The 11,009-nt window shown below is 37.9% G+C and overlaps 1 protein-coding gene across 1 annotated transcript; it reads left to right on the top strand.

Annotated features, from left to right (window-relative positions):
- Positions 1–1,494: 1,494 nt before the first annotated feature.
- On the top strand, positions 1,495–3,188 carry LOC139780026 (uncharacterized). Its single transcript, XM_071718554.1, has 3 exons — positions 1,495–1,645; positions 1,819–2,640; positions 2,839–3,188. The coding sequence occupies exons 1-3, from the start codon at positions 1,495–1,497 to the stop codon at positions 3,186–3,188; spliced, it is 1,323 nt and encodes a 440-aa protein (XP_071574655.1).
- Positions 3,189–11,009: the final 7,821 nt, after the last annotated feature.

Genomic DNA, 11,009 nt, shown 5'->3' with positions numbered 1-11,009 from the left:
TCTCCGATAAAATGTCAGCGTTTTGATGACATTCAGGACATCGAAAGGCGCACAATGTTTTAACGAGATTGGTTGTCGTCATGTTGCGGGGTAGGCGGCGGGGCAGGGGAGAGCCTATAGGTGTGTTTCATTCCGTGAAATAAACGAGTTTTAGCAAATGAATATGTGGAATCCAATTAGCTGTTTTTTAAGGTTTTAAATCGTTGTTTGTACCATTGAAATCCAAATACGTTATTATCCATGTTGAAATGTGGCAATATGCTGTTTTATTTTTACAATTTTTTGATAACTATGTAGACAAATTATTTATTATTCAGTCTTCGTAAAAGTCCTTCCTAAATATGTAAAGAATTATTTGCACCTATTTTCATTAAATTTTTATTGCTTCTTCATAGAGGAAGCTTTGTTTGCGTAAACTTCGCATATGAACCTTTGATTGCGTATAAAGTTGGGTCTAATCAACCAAATTGGGTTGCGAGTTGTAGTCACTAATGCTAGACAGTGGATTCACGCTCTAGAGATCCGGGTTCGATCCCAGGCAGGTATCACAAATCCTGCGGGGGTTTTTCTCGGGGACCTGGGGCGGGGATCTGGTGGAAGGCGGCGGTGGCTACCGGGTGCACGTGTCCCCGGAATTTTCGGGGCACGTCACCAAGTCGAACCTCCCTCCCAATGGGGAACTCGCCCTCCAAGACCACCGCTTTTCCAGGTGGATGTGTGGAGGAAGAGGGGGTATCGGCGATACCGTGTGGGGTTGCTAGATCCTCCATCGGGCGCCTCCCCAGGTGGCGGATCGGGGAATGCCTCCCAGATATGGGTGGTACCGAGGAAATGAAATACTCGGGGCGGACCAAAAATCTAGCACTGATGAAAGGCAGCAGTTTCATCAGAATCAGGCTGTAGCGCGTGAGCGGTAGAGTACTAAACACCGGAAGGCGTTTAGCAATAGTGAGCGAACCCGGCTTCTGCACTGCGGTATAGAAAAGGAACGGAACCCTTACTACACTATTTTCTTCCAAAACATCTTAATGGCTGACAAAAACAATAAAAATTCGGCCCTCAGTCCGGGGCACCTCTTAAGTGAGGAGAGGGTGCTAAGAATCTCCCCGTCGTCTACCACTAAGAATAATGAAAGTAAATGCAAGATCAAAATATATAACACAAAAATACAAATTGCCACCTGAAACGTACGCAGCTTATACATGGCAGGAAAACTGGCAAATGTCGAAGCAGAAATGTCCAGATTGAACATCAATATATTAGGACTCAGCGAAGTTAGATGGCCTGGATCCGGTATGCAGAAAACAAGCAACGGTGTCATATACTACTCTGGAGGCTCAGATACCAACCATAGATATGGAACGGCCATCCTTGTAAATAATGTAGTTGCTAAATTAGTTGCAGAGTTTATACCTTTAAATGACCGAGTTATGATGCTGAAACTGCAAACCTCGCACCGAGCACTGAATGTCATACAAGTGTATGCGCCAACAAATGACGGATGCAGAGATGGAAGAATTCTACTCCAAAATAGAGGAAGCTATGCGGCTCACAAAGAGAGGTGAGCTAACCATAGTCATTGGTGACTTTAATGCAAAAGTCGGATCTGGTGCAGAAGAGGATACCGTAGGACAGTATGGCCTGGGTGAAAGAAATACTAGGGGAGATAGACTCGTCCAGTTTTGCGTCGAAAATAATCTCCTTATCGCTAATACGTTCTTCAAACAACATCCTAGAAGATTATACTTCCATCCTGGAAGTCTCCTGCTGATGCCAGGGGAAAAATCATAAGAAATCAAATTGATTTTATCCTAATAGGAACGGAGCTGAGGAAATATGTGCAAACAGTAAAAACATATCCTGGTGCAGATATTAACAGTGACCACAACCCAGTCGTCATGGACTTTCGGATGCGACGCCTTACAAAAGTCAGGAAGGCGAGAACACCGCAAAAAATAGATATCAGACAGTTGCAGAAACCAGACATGCGGACATACGTGAGTTCCAGACTCGAGGATGAACTGAAGGAAATTCAGAGACCGGAACAAACCACAGTGGAAATAGAAAGAACCTGGGATAAGATAAAGACCACCATAACGGAGATACAGGTTCAGGACATCGGATTCCCCGAGGTAGGAAGGAAAAAGGAGTGGATGACCACGGAAATTTTAGAACTCATGACCGAAAGAAAGGTACAAAAGCCAAATCCTCTGCTATACAAAGAAATCAATAGAAAGATCCGGAGAAAATGCCGAGAGGCAAAGGAACAGTGGATGTCTGAGAAGTGCAAGGAAATCGAAGTACTTCAAGAAAAACATGACGCGTTCAATGTGCACAAAAAAGTAAAGGAAATGACAAATCGTGCCCAAAAGCATCAAGTTCTAACCCTACGGGATGCTAACAACGAAATAATCACGGGAGTGGAAGCAAAACTGCAAGTATGGAAGAGATACGTGGAGGAGCTCTTTGATGACGATAGACCAAATATGCCGCCGCAAGTAGACAAAAACATAAATGAGAGCGGTCCAGAAATTACCAAGGACGAGGCTGTCCACGCAATAAAAGCTCAGAAGAACGGAAAAGCCACTGGCCCAGACAACGTATATGCTGAAGTCATCAAACTGATAGCCGACCGAAAAGGTAAGGGACTGGATCTACTGTCGCACTTTTCAATGCGATTTATAGATCAGGTAATATCCCTGCCGACTGGTTGAAATCGACATTTATTACTCTGCCAAAAAAAACTCAGGCCTCACGCTGTGATGACTATCGCATGATTAGTCTCATGTCTCATGTTCTAAAAATATTCCTTAGAATAATTCACACCCGGATCTTCAGGAAATGCGAATACCATACTGGATGAAACCCAATTCGGATTCAGGAATGGTCTTGGCACCCGCGAAGCGTTGTTCTCTTTGAACGTACTAACACAAAGATGCAGGGACATGAACATCAATGTATTTGTATGCTTCACTGACTATAGAAAAGCATTCGACTGCGTCAAACATCATAAGATGATAGAGATCCTCAGAGCGACTGGGATCGACAGTGAAGAAATACGTTTAATCTCAAACCTCTACTGGCAACAAACCGCAGAAGTTAGACTGGAATCAGCAACGTCGGAAACAACTCTCATCAAGAAAGGAGTGCGGCTCGCCGCAAAGGATCATTTGGACACAATCAATTAGACACCGTTTATTTGGACACGGTTCATTAGGACACCGTTCATTTGGACACGATCATTCGGACACGATCAATTGGACACGGTTCATTTGGACATGGTTCAATTGGACACGGTTTGTCTGAACACCGTGTGCTTGGACACGGTTTATTTGGACACGAATCATCTGAACATCGTAAAAAATACGACTTGTGCAGTTGGACACCGTAAAAAATGCGGCCTGTGCAGTTGGACACCAAAATGCGCGATCTGTGCAGATGGACACGAAAATGCGCGACTTGTGCAGTTGGACACCAAAATGCGCGACCTGGACACGAAAATGATAGACATGTTAATCATAAATTATGTTAATATTGTTGCATCCTTACTCGTCAATATATCCTATATAATATATCAAAGTACATGCGTGGGCGGGGGGGCCTCGTTCCCCCTGCATTCCCCATGCACGCGCATTTCGGTGTCCAACTGCACAGGCCGCGCATTTTCGTGTCCATCTGCACAGGTCGCGCATTTTGGTGTCCAACTGCACAGGCCGCGCATTCTGGTGTCCAACTGCACAGGTCGCGTATTTCGGTGTCCAACTGCACAGGCCGCGCATTCTGGTGTCCAACTGCACAGGTCGCGCATTTCGGTGTCCAACTGCACAGGCCGTATTTTTTACGGTGTCCAGATAATCCGTGTCCAAATAAACCGTGTCCAAATACACGGTGTCCAAACAAACCGTGTCCAAACAAACCGTGTCCAATTGAACCGTGTCCAAATGAACCGTGTCCAAATGAACCGTGTCCAAATGAACCGTGTCTAAATGAACGGTGTCCGAATGCCCTGTGTCCAAATGAACGGTGTCCAAATGAACCGTGTCCAAATGAACCGTGTCCAAATAAACGGTGTCCAATTGATCGTGTCCAAATGACCGTATTTAAATGAACGGTGTCCAAATGAACCGTGTCCAAATGAACCGTGTCCAAATGAACCGTGTCCAAATGAACCGTGTCCAAATGAACCGTGTCCAAATGAACGGTGTCCAAATGAACCGTGACCAAATAAACGGTGTCCGATTGATCGTGTTCAAATGACCGTGTCCAAATGTACCGTGTCCAAGTGCATCTCTCTCAAAAGATTATATAGTCACTGGCAAAACTGGCAAAAAATTGAGTAAGAGCTGAATAAAAAATTATATTAAATATTCAATATCAAAGGAAAAAGTAACAAGCGTAAGAAACCAATAAAAGTTAACAATAAAAATGCACTTACATGTTCACAAAACGACAGCGTACAACTCAGTTCTTTACACTTCAGACTTATGATCTAAAATGCTTGCTTTTCGGAATTATGACACAAGCAAATGATATTCAAATGCGTGAATTTGGTTGTTGATTTTGTTGTGCCGTAACCGGGATAGTATATCATTGTAGCGGTTAATGTGACGCACGTGTTCGTTCAGATTATGATTTGCGACTGCCCGCCCGATCTTACAATTTGTCGGAGTCGACATTCCGTTGCTAGTCTAGGACTCTCGAAATAGCGTTAACCTCTCGCTGTCAGTGCCTTGCGCTGGCCTTTGCATCAGCGCTTTCGGTCATCCCGGAGTTGAAATGGAAATTTTTAAGCGTACGGCGCAACTGAGCAGAAATAACGCAACACCTACCTACAGCGCGACGCCTATACCACATATCATCTCGTCTTGCCAAAAATCTAATAATGGTATCATAATAAAAATACACATGGATGTATTTGGCATTTGACGCTCTTAAATTTGCGTTGGAAAAATTGTTATATTTGGCAAAAATAATAGGTGGGGGTGGGGTTAAATTAAAAAATGTGACAAATTTGAAAAATCTGATTACGCCATTGTAAAGAGCACAAAAAGCCATAAACATTTCGTACAAATTTTTTGTCGTTACGCTTTATATTTTCGAAGATATTCGCAAAAAACTATAAAATCCGTTATTTTCGAGGGGTTGTTTTAACCCCTAAACGTCGAGATACGCAGCAAAAAAAAATACGTGTCTAATATTTTTTGATGCTCAACAACATATCCAAAGCGCATCCAAATTGGGTAGGGACACTTCCGACCGTTCCCTTTAAGTTGACCATTTTTTAATTCATAAAAAGGTTAAATTTGAAATGGAAAAAGTGTGCAAATTAGAAACTTGCACATTGTTATTTCGCTCATAAAGCTTCCTCTATGAGGAAGCCAAACTAATAAATACTAATAATTATGCATCAAATAAAATACAAGCTTCCTCATAAGAGCAACTTTGTGAGCGAAATAAAATAGGAGCAATGGTAGCGATCTGTAATGACGAGGAAGCAATGTGCAAGTTTCTAATTTCTTAATATGCTTTCAAAAGTTACATTACAGGTGTCGTAACATTTTTGCTATGTCGCCCGATAAGAAAGAGATAAGAGTATAACTTCAATAATATAATTAAGGTGCCATTTCACATTGACGCTCGACGCTCATTTTCAGCGCGCAAAAATCTTCAGAAATAATGTTTTTTATTTATATATAGGGGAGACCGGGGCGAAGTCGGCCCTATTTCTTCGGTGCCGATTTTTAACAACAAAATAAATCATTTTAGTGAAATATAGTATACCATTGTAAAGAGTGAGCCCTTAGCTACAAAATTTATATAGGCATTTTTGGTCTACGTCGCTTTGTTCAACCGGTATAGAGTAAAAACGACAAATGTGCAAAAATCGAAAAGTCAAAATTCCTGGGGCGGAGTCGTGTCTTCATTCTCGGACTGGATTTTAAATAAAGAAACCTAAGTCGTCTACAGACGATTCCGAGTCTCGACATCGAACTCGCGAAACTCATGTTCGACCGTTAGACGCCGTGCCGTCGTAAGCGGTGAGATCCCGACGACGGGCAGAGGCGCCGTACGGCAAACCGGGCTCGTGCGACGACCGGACCGCGAGGACCGGCCGCCTAGTAGTGTGTCACATTGTTTTGAGCCTTTCGACTCACGAGACTCCTAGAGATATCATTGCCACCTTTGACTAGAGAGGATACGGCCTTAGAGGCGTTCAGGCATAATCCCACGGATGGTAGCTTCGCACCACCGGCCGCTCGACCGAGTGCGTGAACCAAATGTCCGAACCTGCGGTTCCTCTCGTACTGAGCAGGATTACTATCGCAATGACTGGTCATCAGTAGGGTAAAACTAACCTGTCTCACGACGGTCTAATGCGTGCGTCTGCGTGTGTGTGCACGTGCATGCATGCATGCACACACACACACACATTCTGACTCCGCCGTTTTGAATTTTCATATTATTCATCATATCAGATTTGTTTTCAGTGACCCCAAAACCTACTATCACGTGCACAAGTTACGTGTCTTCCAAGTTTAATCAGCACTTCGATATTAATGAATTTTTATCTCGAAAAGGATGCGTTATATCGAAAAATTGCAAGAGGGCACTTATACTTCAAATTTGACGCAGAATATGACCATATTTTTTTCAATTACAAATTTTAAGTTATAACTTTTTATTATGTGACTCTCTGCATTCTGGCGCCATACTAAGGCCGCCATTTTGAATTTTTTCAAATGCGCACTCGGTATTCGAAAGCTTATATGTTTACATAAATTTTGCACCCTGGAAAAAATTTTTAAACCCTCTCAAATTTTGGACACGGCGCTGTTCCGGTTGACATGGAATGTCCCATATATATATATATATATATAAAACATTAACATAATTATTTTTTTAAAACCACGTTTAACTGCAATAATTAAATTGTTTATATTAAGCCAATTAATAATTTTTAAAATAAGTAATTTACCTGAGACTAATCATTCATTATTGAAAAGAATAATAATTATTTTTCATTAATTAATAATTTTCAATAAGTAGTAATTTATTTTTGACAAACTATTATTTATTTTAATAATATTTAAAAAATTTATTTGTACTAATTACTAATTTAAAAAAAATTAATTTATTTTTATCTAAATACTAAACTAATTTTCACTTAACTAGAAATTTTTCTTCGACAAATTACCAATTTTTTAGGTAACGTGTAATTCACTTTTACTTAAATATTATCAATTTTTACGTAATTAGTATTTTTTGTGACTAATTTGCTGATTTAATAAAAATTGAATTTGTTGTTATTTCTAATTTTGTGAATAATTAAAAAATAAAAAATGAAAAATTTTTATTGATCCCTACAAAATGCGTGATATTAGTACAAAATTACCTTTTTCAAAAAAGGTAAAAAAAGGCGCCAAGTACACGCGCAATGTTGTAAATCCAAAAATCCAACCTAAGTGGTAGTCAGGGAGTAAGATATAAGGAGACCGATCTCCATACTTGGCTACCCGCAAAAACCTGGCCTGATTTTGGGCGAAAGTTGAGTGTTAAATGTTACCACTCGCAGCGCTTGTGTTCCATTATTGGTGGGTCACGTGACGATCCGTTTCAATATTCAAGTGTCAACTTTGGCGACGACAGTACGTGCCGACACGTCACGGTAAAAATTTTTTTATATAAAACAATATTTAAATATATCTCTATATATATAAAAATGAATGTATGTATGTTTGTCCGCTATGCAAATCTACAGTTTTCAACCGAATCTTAAAGAATTATATATGAAACAGGGGTAGAATTTTCCGGGGAGTGCTATAGAGTGTATAGTTTTTCGTTACCGATCTTTTCGGGAACCGGTATCCGAAATTTTTCCAATTTTTCGGGAAATAATTGACCGAATCTTAAAGAATTGTATATGAAACAGGGGTAGAATTTCCCGGGGAGTGCTATAGAGTGTATAGGTTTTCGTTACCGATCTTTTCGGGAACCGGTATCCGAAATTTTTCCAATTTTTCGGGAAATAATTGACCGAATCTTAAAGAATTGTATATAAAACAGGGGTAGAATTTTACGGGGAGGGAGAAAGGGAGAGAGGGAGTGAAGGAGGGAGGGAGGGAGGGAGGGAGGGAGAGAGAAAGAGAGAGAGAGAGAGAGAGAGAGAGAGAGAGAGAGAGAGAGAGAGAGAGAGAGAGAGAGAGAGAGAGAGAGAGAGAGAGAGAGAGAGAGAGAGAGAGAGAGAGAGACTATTTGCGTGTCTTATTACATATGTCCTCCGGGGCGAAGCCCGGGTAACCAGCTAGTATAATTATATAATATTATATAAAATATTATATAAAATATGTCCATATAAGTTTTTTTTTCTCTTGTATAATCTCTGTTTGTATGTACAAGAAAAATAATAAGAAAAAGAATTAGAAAATAATTAAAAGAATAATTTTTGCATTGTCCATTTTTTGCCTATATATAATCATATATAATCATATATAAATGTAATAATGTATATAAATAAAATATGATTATACAATATATGAACAAATTTTTCACATTTGCAGACTTTATTTTTTTGAAAAAAATGCAAAAATTATCCTTTTAATTATTTTCGAATTTTTTTTCTTATTATTTGTCTTGTACATACGAACAGAGATTATACAAAAGAAAAAGAAACATAGTATGGACATATATGTATAGACATATTTTATATAATATATTATATAATATTATATGATTATATATATTTAGATATGTTTTTATATAAAAATTTTTTTAGTGCGTCGAAACGTTTACGTTTCATTCCTCGTTCTCTGCCATCAGCCATAAGACCGATCAGATTTACGTAATATTCGTATAATTCGTATAATTTATTGAAAGTGAAAAGTATTGAAATGTCTTGTTTTGTGCCGGGGTGCAAAACTGGCTATCGTTCGCAAAGAACAAAAAATTGGGAATGAAAAACCTAAGCCTATCAAGAATTAGCCTACCTAGAATTATTACATGATTATTATTATACCACAGCACAGTATTTCGTAGTTTCGATTAATAATGTTATTTACAAATCTATTTTTGTTCTATTGAACATAGCCATAATAATTCATTAAAATTCACTATTATAACTCACTTTCTCAATTATAACTCACTTTTTAACTCACTTTTCTTATACACTGAGAAAAAAAAGCTGTTGCTTCAATTAAAGTGCTATCACGGGGTGCCAAACACATAAGTAGTTTATTCAATTGTATTATTATTAGATCCAATATCTGGATTTATTAAATCAATAATTAAATTATTTTTTTTATAATTGGATCTAATAATAATAATTAAGTTATTGGTTTAATAATCCGGATATTTGGGTCTAATAATAATACAATTGAATTAATTACTTATGTTTTTGGCACCCCGTGATAGCACATATAATTGATTTTTTTCTCAGTGTACTTCAATGTAGTAAAATTCCAACCTTACGCATCGCGTAATTTTGTTCAGCCGCCTGTCACCAGCAGCGAGGGTACCGTTTTTGGAACACCAGCGCCACCAACTTTCGCCCAAAAATTGACCACTTTCATAGTACGGAGATCGGTCTCCTTATATCTTACTCCCTGGTGGTAGTATAGCTTTAATTTCTCCCAAAATTATTATATCACAAAATTGTGTTATCTAACTCAACCCAAGTGATATGTATTTCAAACAATGTGCAGGTTTCTACTTGCACACTTAAAAACTATGAGGAAGCAATGTACAAGTTTCTACTTGCACATTTAAAAACTATGAGGAAGCAATGTGCAAGTTTCTACTTGCACACTTAAAAACTATGAGGAAGCAATGTGCAAGTTTCTACTTGCACACTTTTTTTTATGGATAGAGTATCATTAAAGATAGATTGGTGTTGAATTTGGCAATGATCGGTGAAGGGGTTACCAATTTTTGCCTAAAAAGTGTACAAGTCATACATGTAATCTTATATATAAGGTATCATTAAAGGGAGGTTGTTTTGAATTTGGCGAAGATTAGTGAAAGGGTTACCGATTTCTGCCTAAAAAATGTATAGGGTAGACCGAGGCAAATCGGATTACTAATTAGCACGATAAAATAGCTCGTTTAAAATAAAACACTAACGAAAATTGTCTTAAAACTTATATTAATCCGATTCGCCTCAATCTACCCTATGTTATTTGATGGATAGAGTATCATTAAAGGAAGATTGTTATTTAATTTAGCGAGGATCGGTGAAGGGATTACCGATTTCTGCTTAAAAAGTGTATAAGATGTACATGTAATTTTATATAGAGTATTATTAAAAGAAGATTGTTTTGAATTTTGCGAGGTGAAAGGGTTACCGATTTCTGCTTAAAAAATTTGTAACGATTTCTGCTTAAAAAATGTGTAAGTTATTTGATGGATAAAGTATCATTTAAGAAAGGTATTGAATTTGGCAAGGATCGGTGAAGGAGTTACCGATTTTTGCTTAAAAAGTTACATGTATTAGTTATACATGTAATTTTTCATAGAGTATCATTAAAAAAAGGTTGGTATTGAATTTGGCGATAATCGGTAAAAAGGTTCTTTCTTTATATTGAATTTTTCAAAATTTTAAATGCCTTTAACTCAAGAACTGATCAACCAAATCTTAAAGAATTATATATGAAATAAGAGTAAAAAAGACTGAAGAATATAATAAAATTAAAAATAGTCCAATATTTCAAAATTTACAAAAGTTAGAGCAACCACGGGCATTTCTAAAAAAATTCAAAATTTTATAAAGAAAGAACCTTTTTACCGATTATCGCCAAATTCAATACCAACCTTCTTTTAATGATACTCTATATAAAATTACATGTACAACTTATACATGTAACTTTTTGAGCAGAAATCGGTAACTCCTTCACTGATTATCGCCAAATTCAATACCTTTCTTAAATAATATTCTATCTATCGAATAACTTACACATTTTTTAAGCAAAAATCGATAACCCTTTCACCGACCCTCGCAAAATTCAAAACAACTTTAT

Source organism: Temnothorax nylanderi, unplaced genomic scaffold (assembly GCF_030848795.1).
Source record: "Temnothorax nylanderi isolate EJ_2023f unplaced genomic scaffold, tnyl_v1.0 TNYL_tig0258_pilon, whole genome shotgun sequence".
NCBI lineage: Eukaryota > Metazoa > Arthropoda > Insecta > Hymenoptera > Formicidae > Temnothorax > Temnothorax nylanderi.
This window is presented reverse-complemented; position numbering and strand designations above follow the sequence as displayed.

Excerpts from the sequence above, each read along its gene's own strand:
- LOC139780026 (XM_071718554.1), top strand. The coding sequence starts at position 1,495 with ATGACGGATGCAGAGATGGAAGAATTCTACTCCAAAATAGAGGAAGCT. Across the intron at positions 1,646-1,818 it reads CGTAGGACAGTATGGCCTGG|GAACGGAGCTGAGGAAATAT; the intron begins GTGAAAGAAATA and ends TTATCCTAATAG. Across the intron at positions 2,641-2,838 it reads ACTGATAGCCGACCGAAAAG|GAAATGCGAATACCATACTG; the intron begins GTAAGGGACTGG and ends CCGGATCTTCAG.